General features: G+C 41.5%; 1 protein-coding gene across 1 annotated transcript in view; it reads left to right on the forward strand.

The window, feature by feature from the left end:
- Positions 1 to 21,252, forward strand: part of LOC122559178 (inositol 1,4,5-trisphosphate-gated calcium channel ITPR1) — a 205,366-nt gene that overhangs the window by 148,561 nt on the left and 35,553 nt on the right. Inside the window, exon 31 of the mRNA XM_043708559.2 lies at positions 15,503 to 15,625. Within this exon, the coding sequence (XP_043564494.2) occupies positions 15,503 to 15,625 (123 nt within the window). The remainder of the gene's footprint in view (positions 1 to 15,502; positions 15,626 to 21,252) is intronic.

Consider the following 21,252-nt stretch of genomic DNA (forward strand, 5'->3'; position numbering starts at 1 on the left):
ACTATATTTTCAAGTGCAACATGAAACTTCAACCCTCTTGATGTGGGATGGCCATGTTTGAAAATGTTTATCCTCATTGATACCTGCTGTATTTTCTCTGTTCACTGAAAAGCAGTTTCATGGCGTGTGTACAAGTCACCGTGAAATGTTGGCTATTATTTAAACATGACATGTCTACTAACAATGAGGAGTTCAAAATGAGACTCAAAGTAGAATGTTTTGATGGGGTTTAGTGCTTCAGTTTGCTCCATTGTCATTTTAAGTTTGCGTATTTTTGAGCGACATTGTGAAGATAATTGGGTGCAAGTCAACTTCTGCAGCTCAACTTCAAAAAGTATTGGGACCTGATGGCCACATAACCCCTAAGATTGAAGCTTCAGGCTTTGTGCTCCAGAGAGGCAATCCAAATGTAAGGTGGTTCTTTTTGAAATGGACGTAGATTTTGGTTGCCCAGCATTAATCGGTGGTAGATTCCATCAGAAGAAGCAGCAAAGCAAATATAATGCACCCCTATGCAAACAGCTTTAGAAGATTTTAATATCAGATCCAGTTCAACATACTTACTGATAAACCACTTACTGTTGTTCATATCTAGTTCTGGAAATTACAGCATCAGGAGGCTATTTGCTCATCCAAATGAATCTGCATCTTCAATTGGAAAGAAGTAACAGGTCTAACATCACTCTCTTGTCATTTACTTCCTGACATTCATTTTACTAGGTAATTCTTTGATCGTGATATCAACAATTCAGATGGGGGAATCAAATGGAATACTTCCAAGTTTGCTGACAACACTGAACTAGGTGGGATTCTGAATAGTGAGGAGGACATAAAGCGCCTTGAAGGTGACCGAGATAAGTTGAGTGGGTGAGCTATTGCATGACAAATGTAGTAGAGTGTAAATACGTGAGCTTGTCCACTTTAGTCAGTAAATCAGGGTATTATTCAAGTGGTGATAGACTGGGAAGTATTGACATACTAAGGGAGCTGTAGTCCTTGCACACCAGTCACTGAAAACAAGCAATTAGGAAGGCAAGTGTATGTTGGCCTTCATTGTAAGGGGGTTTGAGTACAGGAGAAAGGAAGTCTTGTTTCAGCTCCACAGAGTGTTGGTGAGACAGCCATATACAGAGGCCATTGGAGGAAATGCAGCAATGATTTATGGGACTGACTCCTGGGATGGAAAGTTTGTCTTATGAGGAGAGATTTAGGTTGATTCGTTTAGAAGAACAGATGGGATCGCATTTGAAGTGCATAAAATTCTGACGGGCTGGATGGACTGAATGGAGGAATCTTGTTTCCCTGGTAAGGAGGTGTGAAGATCCAGAGAAGAAGAAACAGTCTCAGGATGGCAAGTAGGCCATCTTTGGACTGGAATGAGGAGAAATGCCTTCACTGGGTGGTGAACCTGTGAAACCCTCTACCACAGAACATTGTGGAGGCTAAGCCATGGAATATAGTTAAGGAAGAAAGATTTCTCGAAGATGTGTTGAGGAGCTTGGGGAGGGACTAGGAGTTTGGCACTAAGACTGGAGACCAGTTAGCATTACATTGAATGGCAGAGTTGACTCAGTGGGTTAAAGACTATTCATCTTTTCTATGTTGCTATCGAATATCCACCCCTGTAGTTACATGCTTTCCACTTTGTTCAGTGCTCTCACCTGAGTTTTGACTGCACTGTTGGGTGGGTGGTGCGACAGGGAGATGATTCTGTTGCCCAAACTTCCACTCCTGCTCGCAATCATTTCTGAATCCCAGCAGATACATAGTAGAAATTGAATATTTGAAATGGATAACAGACCCAGGTGTTAAAACCATCCTAGAAACTTGCTGCTCAGCACACATCAAATCTATAAACATAGAATAAACAGCATGCACTCCAGCGATAACCTGCTCGCTGACTCTCTGTTTGAGTTCTGCCAGGGCCATTCAAAACCTGACCTCATTGAAGCCTTGGTTCAACTATGGACAAAAGTGCTGTATCCCAGAGGTGAGAAGAGACTGACTTTCTTTGCTTCATTTCAGCAAGTGCAGCATCAAGAAGCTCTAGCAAAACTACAATAGGGGGCAAACTCTCTGCTGGTTGGAGCCATGTCTGTTACACCATAGGCCTGATTATATTCAACTGCTTTAATGACCTTCCCTCTGTCATAAGGTCAGAATTGGGGATGTTTGCTGATGTTTACCAAAATTCAAAACTCCTCAGATACTGAAGCCTTCCATGCAGAGATGCAGCAAGAGCTTGACAATGTCCAGACTTGGAATGAAAAGTAGCAAGTAATATTTGTGCCACCAAAGTGCCAAGCAATGATCACCACCAACAAAAGAGAAACCATTACCTATTGACACTGTGATATCACCTTCACTGAACTTCCCCAGTATCAACATCCTGCTCAGGAACTGAATTGTAATAAACTAATACTTCAAGTACAATGACCCAGTAGTTAGCATAGATTGAGGAATGGAAGATTTTTCAATCTGGTCACTTTTTTTTATGAATTGTTCATGGGACTGGCATAGCCATAACCAGTAGATCAGGAATGAGGAATCTTCAATTAACTCAACACCTGACTCCCCAATGCCTGTCTGCCATCTACAAGGTGCAAGTTTAGAGTGTAATAGAATGTTTTCCACCTACCTGGATGAGTGCATCTCCAACAACACTCAGGAACGTTGACACCCCAACTGGGATAAAACGGCTGCCACATCGACAAGTGTCTGCTCCCTACACCTCTCTTCAGTAGCCTAGAAGATGCACTGTAGAAATTCACCAATCTCCTTAGACATAACCATCTAAAAGGACGAGGGCAGCAGATACATGGGAACACCACTACTTTCAAGTTCCCCTCCAAGCTACCAACCATCCTGATTGAAGGTCTATCACTATTCATCCCAAGTTGGGAAAAAATACTGGGGCTCCCTCCCAAACAGCGCTGAGTGAACCAACGCCAAATGAATTGAACAGTTCAAGAACGCAGCTTTCCGTCACCACCTCAAGAATAAATAAGGTTGGACAATAAGTGTTGACTCAGACATCAATACTTGTGTCCCATGAGTGAATTTAAAAAAACAAAAAAATGTTGTGTGCAGAATAACACTCCCCTTCCCTTCCTCAATCCATGCTGACTACTGCTGAATACATTGTATTTGAAGTGTTAGATTTCTTGTGAGAGTGTTAATGTCTCTACCTGTTGACCAGGAAGCTTAGATTCAAGACGCAGCTTCCTCTAGAGGTGTGTAATAATAACATGTTTGACCAGCTTGATTAGAAAAGACCTTGTTGAAGTATTCACCATTGTCATACTATTGGATGTGTATATCCTACCACTTTGTAAGCAGTAGTGGTACATTTGATAGCCACCTCTTGGCAATGTCAAAAAATTCACAAGATATGCTGTTTACTTCACCAGATCTCCTTTTAAGATCAACGGGCACAAGTTGCACTTGGTCTGTTGTAAGACTATCTCATTATTCATGCTTTATCATTTGCATACTACTTAGTTCCTCTTCTGCTTTTCCTGGAAATCTGATGTCTGACATTGTCTAGCTTGCCTTTCTCTTTCTCAATATATAGAAAGTGATGTAACTATTTCATAATTCTGTTTCTTTTGTCCTTAACTGTGGTTTCCATTTTAAACTACTTCAACAGCTTTTCAAATCACTAATTGTTCTACTAAAATCTTTCAAGATCATTTTATGTGACGACCATGAATGAATTAAATTTTTAACACTGAAGGATCTCCTATCTTTTGCAAATCTGAAAGCAATTTTTTTTCCCTTCTTCTGAAACCTGAAACGTATTTATACGTAACTCTGTTTGTAACCTATCTTTCAACCAATCCTAACTGCCAGTCACCTTTCTACTCACTGATCTACATTTACTGCCACTTTTCCAATGCTCGGAAGTTGCATTTCTCACTCTCCTTTTTCAAAGTCCTCATCGTCTCGCTACTCTTATACTTTTTTACCACCAACACCCCTCTCTATGAGCGGTTGACGATTGTGCCTTCAACCGTAAGAGCCCCATGTTCCAAAATTGCCTCTTAAACGCTTCTTCTGCAGCTTCACTTAACATTTTGCCTTTAGCACCTCTCAGCCAAACCATGTGATCACTGTTGATCATGTTTTCTATAGTTGCGCCCATCTTTTGAATGTCTCCAGCAATGACCTCAGGGTATTTTCCTGGCTTAAAACTGTCTTCGCAATTTGCTTTTCGTCAGAGACATGAGAAATATTGGGGAAGCACCATGGAGGTGCGCGGAGTGTGGATGGTCAGACACAACATTGTGTATCAAGTAGTCCTAATTCAATGTCAGGCAGCACATATATTAAACACAACAATTTATGTTTCCTCTGAGAACCAGAATTCATGATTGGACTTTCCTTGGAACTGGAAAAATTAGTGATCTGAATTAACTCTACATCATCCAGGTATTGATACCTGCTCTCCATTAAAATGTGATGGATGGAAAAAATGATAGTGGTTCTGAAACAAACACAATTGGGGAGTGAAATCACGATGAGTCGAATTTGGACAATCTAACACTCCAGTTATGGTGAAATTGTTAGGTGTCCCTGTCTGTGCAATTAGGAATCCTACAGAAGGACAGTGAATCTGAAGTTTCAGATTGGTAATTCCGGATTAGCCAAGCCAGTAAAACAATCGTAGATCCAGTTTGATCTTCAGCCGAGTGCAATAGAGGCAGAGGGCATTAGAGAGTCTGGGTGCCAGTCTGCTCATTTGTTGCCCTTGCTGAAGCCACAAAGGCTGCAGAGATGAGCCAGGATTTTGCACTGCAGCACGCAAACACAGAAACCACATTTAACTGCAATGATGACATGATTAACCATATAGCACTCATCCAAGGATTACATGCCAAGCAGAGCAAAAAAGTCATTGAGCTTTTCCAAAGCTGGCTGTTCAATACCTTTTGCTGTACAAGGTCTGGCCATTGTAAGAGCATTCAAACATAGGAATTAGGAGCAGGAGTAGATCAGTTGGCCCATGACACTTGCTCTGCCATTCATAGCTGATCTGATTTACTCCACCTTTCTGCCTACCCCCAACAATTTTTCATTGCTTTGCTTAATAAGAATCTATCTACCGTTGCTGAAAAATATTCAAGGGATCTATTTGTAACAGCGATCCAAACACACGCAGCCTTCTGCAAGAAAGAAATCCTGGGCCCTAAATGGGTGACTCCCTTCAGTATATTTTCCACATCTACTTGGACCACATCCGCAGGACGCCTCAGGTCGCCTTGGGACCACCCCAGTTCTGAAGAAGGGTGACTGGACCCAAACATTAACTCTACTTTCTCTCCACTGATGCTGCCAGACCTGCGGGAGTTTCTCCAGCAATTTGTTTTTGTTTGAGTGGCAGCATCCACATGTCTTTGTTTTCCCTCAGGATCTTGTGTTGCAATGAAATAAGTGTTCTAAACTCCAGTGGATACACGCCTAGCCTGTATAATTAAGGTGTAAACAAATTTTGAAATGAGGACAGTTGTCGCGCACTTTGGTTTCATTTATTTTCTTCTTAACATAGAGCTTGTTTGTACGCAGAAAGGAGCAGACTCGTTAACTTGATGTTCAAATGAATATGAATTTATGGGTGTTTCCCCCCCCCAAACTCTATGATTTGATATGGCAATGCTGCTGTTAGTAGCTCACAACTGTCAGTCTGAGTTTTCAAACTTAGTTTAAATATTTGCATTTGGTGGATTTCCCCTCCTCTGAACTCTCCAAATCACTACACTTCTCAAAGGACAATCACTTCCATGTTGAGGAACAGGGAGAGTCATTTGAAAGGTCGTGGGAAAGTTTTGAGCCCAGGCAGGATTACGCGCTCAGTAGTCAATGCATCTTTTCAAATGTGCCTGTAATATCCTCCTTGTGCAATGCAGTGACAACACCTTGAGGGAATTGTCTCTCGGGTGGGGAGATAATTAAAAGGAACCAATTACCATTTAACACATATACCATTTTAATATACCCTATCTTGGACAACAGGCTGTACCTGCGAGTAATTAAAAAGCAATATTTTCTAAGTATCGAGGGCATAACTATCAGACCTCTGCCATGATGCTCCCTTGCTCTTCCATCACCTTTCATTTTTAGTTTCTTTTATCTTACTTATTTTGTGAAATTAACAGGACCTTCTATTCATTTGACTGCTCTTTGAGCATTGAGCTTTGTCAAATAATTTATGAAGGAGAGCATCGTATTTCACTTCCCTTCCCACTACAACATCACGATTACATTGCACAACTCAGAATTATGTAACATCCAAGACGGCCATTGGCCATCTCACTATTTCTGTTCGTTTTCTTTGAAGAAGCTATCCTATTCAACCTGCTGTCCTGTCTTTCTCCCAAAACCCTGCATATTTTCCCCTTTCCAGATATATATCCAATTTTCCTCTTGCAGTTTTTTGTTTAACTTGATTCCAGCACCGTTTCAGGCAGTGCACTCCAGATGAACATAACGTGCGGTGGCTTTGAAAGAGAATGAAATCTCTCCAGGTCGTTCCACCATTCACCTTAAATCTGAGTCCTCTGCCACTGGAAACAATCTTTCTCCTTATTTACTTCATGAAAATCCTTCAGGATTTTAAACACCTCCGTCAAATCTCCTCTGAGGATAACAACATGTTATTTTATTTCCCTATATAATTAAAGTACTGCAAACCTGTAAATCTTCTCTACATCCCCTCTCTCAGGTTTTGACCTCCTTCGTAAGATGTGGAAAATCACAGCAATGCTCAAGCTGAGGCCTAAATAATACTTTAGAAATGGTTTTGCCAAATACCCTTGTTTTTGCATTGTATACTTTTAGTAATAATGTCAAAAATACCTTATGCATTTTGTCTTGAACAGGCTTATCACTTATATTGCTGCTTTCCAGTACTCTGGTATCTCTATTTTTGCATCTCTCAAAATTGTATGATATGTTTTCCTTTGCCTTCTCTTATTCTTGCTGCCAAAATGTATAATTTCTCTGTTCTGTGTTGGGTTTCATGTGCCTGCCCATTTCATTTGCCTCACCCTGTGAAGTGCATTACTATCCTCTTTGCAGTTTACAGGTTTTCTCCGACACTATTAAATTTGAAAATTATGTTCCTCGCACCCAGGTCATTAATATTTATCAAAGGGATGTGTTATCATATTATCAACCTCTGTGATGCACCACTATTTAATTCCCTCCGCTGAAAACAACTATTCAACGACTCTCTGCTATCTATCTCTTAGCCAATTTTTAATCTTCCACTGTCACTTTCCCTTCAGTTGTGTGGGCTCCTACATTACTAAAGTCTTTCATTATGAGTCTGAAGTGCACATGCACAAATGGTCTACACTACTTTTGTTCACTCTGTTAGGTCTGCTATTTTGATTCTTAATTGACCCTTCTTTCCTTAGTCTGCCCTTTAATTCCACTGTGTCCTTTGTCCACAATACGGAATGAAATTTATTGTTGTATTTGCATTCATTGTTTCCACTTTTCTTGGATACCTCAATAAGGTCTCCTCTCAGACTTCCTGTCCAATTGGAAAAGCCCACATCTCTCCAGTCTTTCCTTGTAATTTAAGTCATGCAACTGCCCCTTGTGGCTCCCCTCCATACTCCCCTCTTAGATCCTCCTATCATGTGGGTTTTGCAAAGTGCAATATTTAATGCACCCTGGCTGAAATGATGGCAGTCCAAATGATGCCTGCCCAAAACCTAGCTGCCCCCCCCCCGGCGGTGACAAATTGTGCCGGGGGCAGCTTTCATTGTTAGAGCTGAACTTCGATCTTCATCTGTGAAGAGACAAGCTCAGGCAGGGTTGATCTGACCAGTCCCTGCGGTGTCCATTGCGGGCTGGAGTTGAGGGGAAGCATTAAAGGTGGGGCCTGGCCTTGGAAGGTGCACCTCCAATGGGTGCGACAGACCCCCATGCGACTTTCCCACCTCCTCTCCCCACCTCCCCTTACACCCCCAACTCCACTCCCCAACCTACCCATCAGCAGTGAAGGCTGCCAAGTTACTCGCCTTGCCTATGTCTTCCCCTGGTGTACGGAGCAGAATTGCCAAGGCAGGATGAGGCCCTTCAGTGTCCATTCACTGGCCTTTTCAGGTTCCCAATAGGCCTAGGTGGGTGAGGTGATACCTGAACCCTTACCCCATCCACCATGATGTGGGGGCGCTGGTGTTGGACTGGGGTGGACGAAGTTAAAAATCACGCAACAAGAGGTGAGGTGGGAAGGTTGCCTACTTTATTTAATGACCCCTTCATTGTCCCTGTGCCACTTTCAGATAGGCTGATACGGGTGGAGGGGCAGAAAATATAACTTGGGTTGACCAAAGACGACAGTCCATATACAAGATGCAGTCTGACCAGAGCCTGATGTACTGTGGTCGTTATTTTCTGTGACCTCTATTGTACTGTTAGCCATGTTGTTTACTTGACTTTTGGAATACTGTTAGTTCTGGTCTCCCAGCTGTAGGAAAGACATTATGAAATTTGAAAGGGTTCAGAAAAGATTTATGAGGAGGTTGCCAGGGTTAGAGGGTTTTAGCTACTGGAAGAGGCTGGGCCTATTGTCATTGGAGTGTTTGAGGTTCGGTGTGACATCATTAAGGTTTATAAAAACATGAGGGACATAGATAGGATGAATAGCCAAGGTCTTTTAGCCAGGCTAGGGGAATCCTAAACTAGAGGGCATAGGTTTAAGATGTGAGGGGACAGATTTAAAAGGGGCCTAAGGGGCACCTTCTTAATGCAGAGGGCAGTGCATATATGGAATGAGCTGCCAAAGGAAGTGGTTGAGACGGGTACAATTACAAAATCTAAAAGGCATCTGGATGAGTACATGAATAGGAAGGGTTGATAAGGATATGGGCCAAACGCTGACAAATGGGTCCAGATTAATTTAGGACATCTGGTCAGTGTGGACAAGTTGGACAGAAGGCTCTGTTTTCGTGCTGTACCTGTCAATGACTCTATAGGACACTGCATGAGTCACAGGTTCAGCACCAGTCCCCTGATGTTCCTATGTCTCCTTCAGCTTGACTAACTAGCTATTTGCCAATTAACCATCAGAGTACCCAGTCTACGTTCTGCCCTCGTAACCACATTGATTCTTAGAAGTATCTGGTCAGTTTTTTGTATTTTCTGTCGCTAGATTCACGTTTCCTGTCCTCTGGGCACCTGCGTGACTGTGTACTTGTTCTTTATCACAGGTGACGTGAACCTGTTAATTTAACCACCAAGCGACACCAAAAGTGCCAAGTCCAGATGCAGAGCCCGCTGAGAGGATTCATGTCACATTGCAGGTGCACTGTCAGCCTGCAGCAGACTGACGGCCAGCTGTGCCTGATACTTGTGAACTTAATGTGCAGAATCAAACTGCATTGCGTTCAAGCAGAATAGTGTGACCTAGCTTCTGAACAGGACTGTCATGATAGATTGAGCCATGAAGCGTCTCCCTCTGCTGTAGTTGCCAACTTCTACATGGCCATAATCCTGGAAGTATTGCCATGTGACCTTTGGGTCCAAACCGCCCCCCATACCCCCCTCAGTTTTGGTTGCCCAATGCATCCATACTGTCCCACCTGCATTTCCACAGTCATTTATCTGACTGGCCAAATTGAAGTAAACAGCCTTTTTTTTTATATGCTCCATCTCAGACATTGAAAACTGAATGCTTTCCTGCTTCAAGAATTTTCTTTTAATTTCCCTGATGAATTTTCCCCAGGTTTCCTGTTTTGCCTTTTAGCCTTAGCAGAGCATAGGGCTGCTCCCTCACTAGAGAGGGTCACCATGCCTCAGGGGGGAGGTGTGGTTGAGAAGGAAAATCCTTTTATGGTAACCTCAGCCATTGCAGGAATTGAACCCATGCTGTTGGTGTCATTTTTCATTGCAAGTCAGGCATCCAGCCAAATGAGCTCAACTGAGCGCCAGAACAGAATCATGGCGATTAGTTTTTAAATCATCCAGGGCAATCCTGACAGTGGGGAAACATGTACAAAGATTTGATACTCTTTGTTTCCTTCTCTCCATACATGTAAAACATGTGCAGCCCAATGCTTGTACCTGTCTGACCAAGGTACCTGCCTCTGTACTCTGCAGTTGATGCTATGAGTCAACAGCTAGGATCAGTCTTTGTTCTTTTCTTCCCAAGCCCCTTGTATAAACAACATCTGCTTGATGTGTTCCCACTATAAACTTAATATCCTGAAGGATTTAATTCCGAAGCAGTCTCCACCCTTTTTTCTTGAAAAAAAACTCCTTTGTGTAATGTGGTTGCATGGTGCCACCCCAACTGCCCTTGAAGGTGGTGGTGAACCACAGTGCAATACTTGAGTTGTAGGGGCACCAACCATGCTGTTAGAAAAGGATTCCAGGGTTCTGACCAAGAGACGATGATCCAAGCTTAGATTGTTTGTGGCACGGGGGCAAGATTGAGTTGATGTTCCGGTGTGCTTGCTGCTCCCATATCCTTTAATGGTAGAGGTTGCAGTTTGAAGACTTCCCTTGAACGTGCTTTGATGGACTACTGCAGAACATGTCATAAATGGTACATGCTGCCTCCATTCTGAGAGAGGTGGTGAGGGAGTGATATTGAAGATGTGTGCCAATCTTGGATGATATCTTGGATGTTCTCCAGCATTTTTGGAGCTCCACTCATCCAGGAATGTTGGGAGTGTTCTGTCACAGAGTTGTGCTTTGTAGATGGTGGACAGACTCTGGAGGCTCAGGAGTAAGTTGCTCACCGCTGAATTCCCAGTCTCTTTGTCACCAGCATCTATACAACCAGTCCAGTCAGATTCTGATCAATGGTAACCCCCAAGAGGTTGATAGATCTGTGTTGCAAAGCCTCACAACACTCTAAGAATGGTGTATTTGCTGAAACCTAGGGTACTTGCCCAAATCTGTCTGGATTGATTTTTGGCTCCTTCCAGAGCTACAAACAAGCTCCATGTTTGATGGAGGATTTAAATGTTGAAGGATTATGGAATAATGCGTTTCTTGCAAGTTTAATGGTAATACCTGTAATGGTTTATTTAAATGTTGTTGAAAGGCCATTGTGGACACTGGAAATATTTTAAACAAAACTGGAAATCACGTGACCGGATATACTGCAGTAGACCCTGCAGGGACTGCTCGAACAATTGCTGGCTTGGGGAGGTTTGTGTTCTATCTGGTCTTCAGTTGGCAAGCAAAAAGTCTGGGAAGAAGAGCTGCTTATCTGATTTAAACAGGAAAAAGGTCCACCCAATTTGTTCCAATGAAACAGTGATTGAAGGAACTTCTCAATGTTGCAGTTCCTGAGCTAGCTGTGTCTACCAAGACTTCAGAGACAGTCACGCGTGGTTAGTGATGTGACTATACATGCCAGAATGTCAGGAACAATATATTTTAGAATATTGTGTCATATCCTTTTTGTCTTCAAGAATAACCAATTGGCTCAGAAGCACCCCTTGCCCCCTCCCCCGCCAAACTTTTGGGAACCAGGAAAACTCTTTCTCTTCAGTGTTGTGACCTGTGAAGTAGTGGGACCTGAGAGACTATGTAATTCTCCAGATTTGGTCACAACACTACACGTTCACCGAAATCAATCGGATGTTTAGATTTTATTTTACAAAATTGAATTTTTTTAAATATCAATTCGGATCTGTTTCTGGTTGGGTAATGCTGGTCTTATTCCAACTTTGCTAAGGAGAATTTTAAAACCTATACTCACTCCATGGTGGTGAGTGACACCTCTGAGTACTGTCCTTGTTTGATGTCAAGGTGATGGTAAATAACACTGTGTCTTGGTTCAAGCCTACAACAGACAATGCAGATATGGAGAATATTGGGTTTTCTTTTTCAAGCATTTTTGTGGTCTGGTCTGATCCAATAGTCACAAGAGTTATCCAGCACGGAAACGGACCCTTCAGTCCAACTTGTCAGCACTGACCAAACATCCCAATATCTGACCTAGGCCTATTTGTCAGCATTTGGCACATATCCCTCTTAAACCCTTTCGTAACCTTCAAAAGGAATTGACTGAATATTTGAAAACATAGATATTGTAGAGCTTTTAAGAAACTCGTTGGATAGATTTTTTTTTAAAAAAATAACAACATAGACAACGGTTTGTGTCTCTGTTATAAGGTTTTGGTTTCTCCCATTTGTGAGGCGAGTTATAAGCTTCTGCCACTAAATGCCTTTGAATTATTTTAACATAAGAATCAAATCTTGAATGCTGAATAATTTTTGCAGAATATACGGTCCTCTCTCAGAAGAAAGGGTTTTTTAAAAAAAACTAACTTTTTGTTAAAATATCTGAAGGTTAAACTGTTCAAACCATTCTCAGTTGACTTGTTTGTCACAGAGGGGCAATTATTGATGAGAAGCAAGTTATTGGATAAGAAGGCATACGTGATTGTTATGAAGTTCTGCAATGCAATTAAAAGCACAGAGCATAATGCCTTTGTTTAGTGAACTGATATAAATAGCTAGTCTATTTGCCTTTAATTTTTACTGAACTTTCATCTTTTTTTTTTGGAAGTTGCTTTGAACTGCATTTTATTTTTAGATGCCCACTGTGAATTCGTATTATAGAGTAAGCTTCTTCTCCAGCTTAGCTGTTAAGATGCTTATTTTTGAAGACCGATCAATGGCTTGAAGTCCCCAGGGATGATACGTGAGCACATGAAATGGGCAGCTGGACTCGTGATGAGTTTTGTCAGCTCTCAGTTGAGTTGATGGCATGTCACATGTCACAACCTGTGGAAATTGAAGACCAACCCTTTTGAGTGGAAACTGCTAAATGTCAATAAATTTGGTCAGTCAGGATTCCTGGTCAGGACCTACCTGTAAAACACATTAAACGGCTCCTCGTGCCTTCACTTGCCATCTTTCTTGGAGTGCGATTCTAATTACTCCGATTCTGGAAAACCTCAAAGATTAGTTCCTTCAGTTTGCTGAGTTGGATGTTTAATTGGGTTCACTTGGTTTCTGATGACACAATTGAAGGTGTAATTCTTGTGAAAGAGAGGGTGTTTCTGCAATTTACCCAGAGTGAAGCTGGCATTCTTGTAAAAATTATACACTTGCTCAACTGCACTAATATATCTTTTGGAAACTAACCTATGATCAGAATCTTTGAACAAATCACATGAGCTGCCGATGGCCAAGATAGTTTGACCAATTTGTCATGATGTTCCGAAGAGGCTTTCTTGTACAGTCATTGTCGATTAACTGTAACCGTTTCAAACATTACATGAAACAGGTGCATCAATATATGCCAAGATCTTTATCATGCTGCTCTAGTCTGTCTCTGCCACCTTCATGAATAGGATCTCCACTGATCACTGTACCAAGGTTTAATTCACCAAAGAAATCTTTGGCTGCTTTTCATTTTCCTGTCTGAAGTACAGAAGAACTTCAATTATCTGGCATTCGATTATCCAAATTTTGGATTATCCAGCAAGATTGCAAGGTCCCGATGCTTAGCTAAACTGTTACCCGGCATTTGATTATATGAACGGTCAATTGTCGAGCAAAATTCTCCACCCCAGTGTTGCTCAGATAATAGAGGTTCCTCTGTATGGTGCAGAACATGCATCATTTCTTTCTGGGTAAATTCATCAGGGATGACACTACTATCATGTCCACTGGACCAGCAGACCAAATGTTGAGTCTTGGCTTTCCAGGTGCCCATTACTAATTCTTTTCATTTCTGTGCTTATGAACTATTGTGAATGAGTCATATTCCATCCCCATTATAGTCATTGATGGAGTGTTGTTGGTATTTTCTAATCGGCCTGTTCAGAGATGTCATTATGCATCTTTGGAACAGATGTGACTTCAACCAAGGCCTCCTGGCTCAGAGGGTAGGGGCACTGCACCTCCTTTACTACGTAAAATAGCTGTTAATTTCCATGCAATTTTCAGCAGATGTTTGTTTGAAGCATTGGTCTAATGTTACAGCTGTGCAACCTACCTAACTTAAAAAAAATAAAAATAGCTCAGTTTTCAAAAAAACCTGGACACCACTTGTTCAAAGCTGATGGACAAGTGTCCTGCAGATATCCAACCCCTCTAGAGGTATGTTAAGACAGGGAGGAGGATGATCGGTATCCAAAACAAGCTACAATGGAGTCAAAATACTTGTGGTGTCTTGGCCTTCATCTCAAAGTGGTTGGAATTCAAAAACAAAGAATGTAAGCTTCAGTTGTACAGAGTCTTGCTTGGAATACCATCTGGAATGCAACATTGGCTTCAGGCGCTTTACCTTGGGGCATACACATTGGCCTTATTAGAATGTAGCACAGATTTACTAGAAGGGCGATATGATCATACCAGATCTTCTTTCTCAAACTCACTTTTCTGTCCAACATTCCTTGATTCTCTGAGAGATCAAAGCCTTTCGATTTCAGTCTTGAAAATACTTTGCCATGGAGTATGCACAACACCTCAAAGTAGGAAATTTCAAAGAGTTTTCAACCATGATTAAAGCATAAGTGATGAATCGATAATCCACTTTTGGTCTCTTCTGGAGGTCCCCACCATCACAGATGCCAGTCTTCAGCCTATCTGATGCACTCCACTCCAAATCCAGAAAAAGCTGGATGCATCGAAAACCCAAAAGCTACGTGCCTTGACAACAACCTTCCATGACTAGCCACAATGTCTGGCCAACCTGTTTCAGTACAATTCCAACACTGACATATACCCAACAAAATAAGAAACTGCACAAGTATGTTCATTGCACAAAAAACGGACAAAACACAATTAGGGCAATGATTACCCATCATTTCATTCACCATCAGTAGCCAGGTGATGGAAAGTTTCAACAGCAGTGTCACCAAACAGGCTTTCTCACAATAACCCACTCGGAAATCTCAGTTTTGGTTCTGCTAGGACCACTTGGCTCCGGACCTCAGTGCAGTCTTTTGTCCAAAAATGAACAAAGGAATTGAATTTCAGAGATAAGACAAGCCATGTAGGCAGCATTTGATCTTGTGTGATAACAAGGAGCCAGAGAAAAATTGAAATTAATGAAAACTGGGGGTGAGCTCTTCACAGATTGGAGACTTTCCTAGCACAAAGATAGGAAAGTCTCTTGTGACTGATGGAGGCCAATTATCCAGCCCATGACATCTTTTCTTGAGCTCTTCAGCACCATGTGCAAGGTCCATTTTCAGCTGCTTCTTCAATAGTCTTCAGTCCAGCATCGGGTCGGAGTTGGAAACCTTTGATTACACAATGTTAAGAATGTCCATTCTTAATTCCTCAAATGGTAAAGGAGTCTGTGCCAACATTAGATAAACCTAAACAATATTCAGGCTTAGACTGGTAAGTGGCAAGTAACGCTGAACCCCATTTAACTTTTATCTTGAGTACTTGTGCTATTTTTTATCAGATGCGTATCTCTAAAATAAGTCTACAACAAGATTAATGTATTAACTATGATTCAGCCATGAATAACTCCCCATGTTCTCCATTTACTCTGGTTTTGTTTTAATAGGACAGCCAGTTTTGTACTGGTGCTCACGTAACATGACCTTTTGGAGCAGCATCTCCTTCAATTTGGCGGTCCTCATGAACCTGTTGGTTGCGTTATTTTATCCCTTTGAAGGTGTCCGAGGAGGTAATGTCACCTTGACTCACTTCCATGTGAATCGGGCTGCGGTTTGTTTATTTAATAGTGGTTTGTTTAAGGGGAACCTTCGAATGTTATGTGCTTTTTGGATTTCTTTCCCTCTCCAAATATACCCCATCAACATTTGTTTGAATTGAACGTGATCTTATTGAAATGTTGGATGATTTTACCCACTCCTTTTATCTTTTCTGTTTAAACTTCATTCCATGTCAAGCACACAAGCACTTGATTAGAAGATGTCTTTCAGTCTAAATGATCAAAAGTGGCTACATTGAGTATCTGTCTTATGATTTATTTCAACCATTTATGTAGTGATTTTAACTTGCTGTAACTTGTTTTTTTAAAAAAAAAATGCTATTATCTCTACAGCCTAAGATGGCAAATTATAAACAACCTGGCAGTTCTGAAGAGTTTAGAGGTTTCAGTAGTCCTATGATTAAGAAAGTTATGTACTTTTCAATGTTTTGGAGTGAATTGAAACCAACTGAGATGCAGATTTTTTAAAATCTGAATATTGTAGTGAAAAGGGGGATGTGTGTGTGTGTGTGTGTGTGTGCGCGCGCGTCTCTGAGGTATGCTGCCATGTCATATGACCTCGGTGACCATGTGATAGGATTCCATGTTGAAACTCTTGAATCACAGTTCATGGAGCTCTGCAGCTTACCATCATGTGAATACTGTTAGTAAACATTTCTTAAAAATAAAACCTGGACTGTTGCCTGGACTAAGCTTGAATAGACAGCAAAAGAGCCTGTGCTAAAACAAAAAATGTAAATTTCTAAAGCCAAGTCATGTGTCTGAGTGTTGTGTACCATCACTTGACTTGATGTACAGTTCTGTATTCAGTAAGGCTGCTTAACACTTAAAAGATACCACTTCCACAGTTTTCAGTAGCTGTTTTAATGTGGATAATTTTCAGATTGCAGTGGTTGAACCAGTTACAAGACTCCGGCAACTGTGATGCAGTGGTCGGACTCTCACTAGGTTTGTATGGTCAAGTTCTACTGCAGAGGTTTGAGTACAGCATTTGAGTTCAGGTTGACTGTCCAGCAGGATGTTACTGGCGTGCTGCACTGTGGGAAGTGTTTCTTTTCAGCCTGAAATTTTAAACTGAAGCTCTGTCCTCTGGTAGATGCAAATGATCCCATGTTACGATTTGAAAGAAAGGAGAGTGTCTCCTTGGAGTTATAACCATTCCCACATGAGACATTGCTGATAATAGCCATTTCATCCTCTTATCTCTCTGCTGTTTGTGGGAATTTCCTCTGTGCAACTTGGTCACTGCTGTTTCCTTTTTTTTTTAACAGCAGTAATGTTTCAAAAGTACTTGAGATGTTATGAGGTAATGAAAGGTGCTTGTAGCAATCTGTTCATTCTTGCCATTACTGACTATCCTCTGCCCAGAGATCCCAGTGTACCAGAAACTTTACTTTTTGGGCATGTTGGGGTTGCTTAGAAAAAAAATGGCTGTATGAGTTTGTGCACCTGGTGGTTTAATGTGTGTTTTTGTGTAGTCAATTGAAATCTCACTGCCGATCGAATGGGGAAGTGGAGAGGAAACGGTGCTGGAAAAGTGAAAGTTTTATGAACGCGTTTCAAATGCAGCCATCAGGATATGCAGGTTAGGTGGATTGGGGCTGATAAATTGCCCATAGTGTCCAGGGGTGTGCAGGCTAGGTGGCTTAACCATGGGAAATGCAGGGTTACAGAGATGGGATGCTCTTCGGAGAATCGGTGTGGACTCTATGGTCCAACTGACCTACTTCCACACTGCAGGTATTCAGGTGATCAAAAGCTGTAAAGGTAAAGAAAACTCTGACCTTCCAAGTGTGGACCCTTTTTATATGAACATCATTATAATGAAGTATTTCGAGCTGATAACCCTTGATTAGATTAAATTCCCTACAGTATGGAAACAGGCCATTTGGCCCAACAAGTACGCACCTACCCTCTGAAGAGTAACCTACCCATATTTACCCCTGACTAATGCATCTAACACTATGGGTAATTTAGCATGACCAATTCACCTAACCTGCAAATTTTTGAACCATGGTAGGAAACCGGAGCACCCAGAGGAAACCCAAGCAGATATGGGAGAATGTGCAAACTCCACACGGACAGTTGCCTGAGGCCTTGTCCTGTCTCTTCTCCAGAAGTCTTGTTGATTTCCCCCCTGCAGTCAAACACACTCATCACAGGCGGGAAGACAACTGATTGCTCTGGTTTTGTTTGTGCTGATGCTAACCAGTTTGCAGATGAAGGATCATGGTTAATTGAAGTTTTGTGGTCCCGGGCATACCCTGTCGTCTCCTTGGGTGTAACTTGGGTCTTTCAGCTTCACAGGTCTAAGTCTGAGTGGGGCAACCAGCCTTTTTGCCACCAGGTGGATTGCCTTGAATCTTGTAGCCAATTCCCATAGGCCACATCCATTCACTATACAGTGACCAGTCGGATCTGGGTGACCTCACTTGTATGCTGGCCTCTTCTTGAAATTCCAGTTATGGAGGAAGTGTAATGCCTTTACATGAGGTCTTGTTGAGAACGAGACACTCTCTCTTATCACACCCTGGAGGCTCCACTGCTGGACTGTGCATTCAATCCTTGTTGGTGAAATTGACAGCTCAAAGATTACAACATTTGTTCTCTGACACAAACTGCACTACCCCAAAGCATTCAGAGCCCCAGAAATGCAGTGAAAACTCTCCTATTCAGAAAATTGTGAAGATCCTTATTGATGAGCTGTTCAGGGTTGGTGTCAGTGGTTGCAGTGTAGCTATACTTTGCTTAACTACAAGCAAAGAGGTTATTTGCATGCACTCAGTTGAAATGCATGTGACACAACTCTCAGCAAATACAAATGATGTGGTCAGTGAGAGTCTGAATGTCCTCGAACCTCAATGTATTCTTCTGTAGATTTCTTTCTTTCTTCAGTTTGCCTCACTCTAAGAGTTAAATTGGAAGAGCTAAGACTGTTATAAATAAAACCTGTTCACTATCACAAGTGGGAGAAAGTGAGGACTGCAGATGCTGGAGATCAGCGTCCAAGCGTATGGTGCTGGAAAAGCACAACAGGTCAGGCAGCATCTGAGGACCAGGAGAGTTGCTGTTTCAGGCATAAGCTCCTCTTCAGGAAGAAGAGCTGATCATAACTTTCCTGATGCACATGGCTAGAATATTATGGAGGTTCATGCTCTTCAGTCTAGTTTGTCTCTACACTCTGAGCCTGTTAGTACTTTGACTGTTTGATCAAGGTGGAGAAAGGTGCCAACTAATAAATTTAAAATGGATGAGAAAAATTGTGACGTTAAACTTCAGAGATCTCAAACCACTTCTCTTGTAATCTTAAAATGTGCTTGTCACAAGAAATTCAAAGGAGTAGCTGGACCTCAGTTTAATGGAGAAAAGGCAAAATACTGAAGTATTTTCTTTTTGCTTTTTTTAACGCAATATCGTCCATGATTTCATGACATCTCAAGGTGTTTTACAATGAATTAAGTACCTTTTTGTTAAAACGGTTACTAATGTAATGTGGGAAATTTTGTCATCTTAAATATCATAAGTTTGGAACAAAAATGTGTTTTGATCAATGGAATATTTTATTCACAGGACGTTCCTTGACTGGTCTTGCTATGAATTGTTTTACTTAAATGTTAGTGACAGGTTTTTTTTTTGCACATTGTGCAAGGAACTGAAACCCATTGGGTTTTCATGAATATGTTCCTCTTGTTGACTGCTGTCATTAGACATGAAGAATTCTCTTTTTTTTTATTTTGAGCATGTTCCATGTCTTGCTGCCCCCTCACCCCCAATAAGATTGACATGAACGCATCCAAGATGGACCTGATACCCAAAAGCCAAATCAAAGTTCAGCACCTTGCTCTGACTTATAAGAAATTATCCATTAGCTCATTTGAATTAACTTCTCATGAACTATCTGTTTGACCAGATGTAAAGCAGCAGTGCTTACTTAGTTAAAAATGGCTGACAGGATACATGGGTCTCCTATCAAGTCTGAATAATCTATTCATGTGATTTGCCACTTTGGGGTAGTCAACATCTTTCCAGTTCCGAACGTTGCTCCAACCTGGCTTGCACACTTGGCAGAAGTATTTATTTGGAGGCACTCTAATCTCCTTCCAAGAAACTTCAGGGAACAGCCAACTTGCTTCTCCAGCAGTTCTAGTGATGTCATAATTCTTTCATCATCTCTGAGGGGGGTGGTGGGGAAGAGAGATGGAGAGCACGAGCAGTACGGTGCAGCACTGCTTCTGATTGGTGCCAGCACCCCAGTGATTGCACATCTCAAACTGTATTCTCCATCTTTCTGCCAGAGCCAAAGACGTTGTGCATAGCAGATGATCTGCCCTTTAAAAGCAATGATGTATAGCATTCCATATTCATTTCAAGAGTTACAAAGAACATTTTAGTTCTGCTGTTAACTTTGTGGTTGAGGTTTCAGACAGGTTCACACGGAACTGTTGTGTTTGGATATATATTAAGTCTAACACGCATTTCCTATCTGTCACACTTAAGTGCCACATTCAAGTTTTTTGTCACATTTTATATTAGTAAAAAATAAGAGTTAAGAAACAGTGGACGCCATTGGAAATTCGGGGGCAGAGAAAACCTTTATTCTGAATACTGTCCAAGTATTGGGTGTTAATTTAAAGGATTAAAAATAGGAATTTGCATTTGAGTAGTAATCTCAACATTGTAAAACACCACAAGGAACTTTTACAGGAATGTTGTCAAACAAAATACAGTACATAGCAATTAGGACACGTGACCACAAGCTTGGTTTAGATAAAAATCAGTCACAAACGGTGGAGGGAAGGGCTTTGGGGAGAGCCACAAGCAGTTTTCCTTCAAGTTTCTGGATGGTAGAGCAGGTAACTTAGATAGAGAAAGAGACTAAGTCACATCTACGTTTGAACGCAAGGCTGAGAATTTTGAAATTGAAGGATTGCTGCAATTGGAGCTAGAGTAGGCCAGTGAGCACAGCATGATGGACAAACCGTGCAAGCTGTAACACAGACATTAGATTTTTCATGAAAGAAAGGTGTAATACTTGCCAGAGGCTTGTTGGAATATTCAAGCCAGGAGATAGCCGAAGCATGGATGAGGGCTTCTGTGTAGTAAGTGGTGGGGGAAATCTGAGGCAGAGGTAAGCAATATATGAAGGTGGAAACAGGCAGCATTAGTGATGGAGGCAAGATGGAGTCGGAAGTTAAGTTCACAGGCACTGTTGATCATGTGGGAATGCAACCAGTGAATGAAGGCTGCACTGGGTAATGGAAGCTCCTAAAGGAAAGAAAGACTTGTATTTATGACTTTTTCATGACCACAAAACTTCTGAAAGAATTTTACAGCCAATGAAGAACTCTTGAGGTGTTGCAATATAACCAACACTGCAGCCAATTTGTGTGTGCAGTTCACTCGCACAAACAGTAATGTGTTAATTGCCAGCTAATCTCCTTTCTGTCACTTTGACGAAAGGATAGATAGTGGCATGGATAGTGGAAACGAATCCCCTGCTCCTCTTTGAAATAGTATCATGAGATCTTTCATATCCACTGCAGATGGGCAGACAGGACCATAAAGACACCTTTGTTAAT

This window comes from Chiloscyllium plagiosum, unplaced genomic scaffold (assembly GCF_037043375.1).
Source record: "Chiloscyllium plagiosum isolate Xiang-an unplaced genomic scaffold, Cpla_swu_hap1 HiC_scaffold_14, whole genome shotgun sequence".
Lineage (NCBI taxonomy): Eukaryota > Metazoa > Chordata > Chondrichthyes > Orectolobiformes > Hemiscylliidae > Chiloscyllium > Chiloscyllium plagiosum.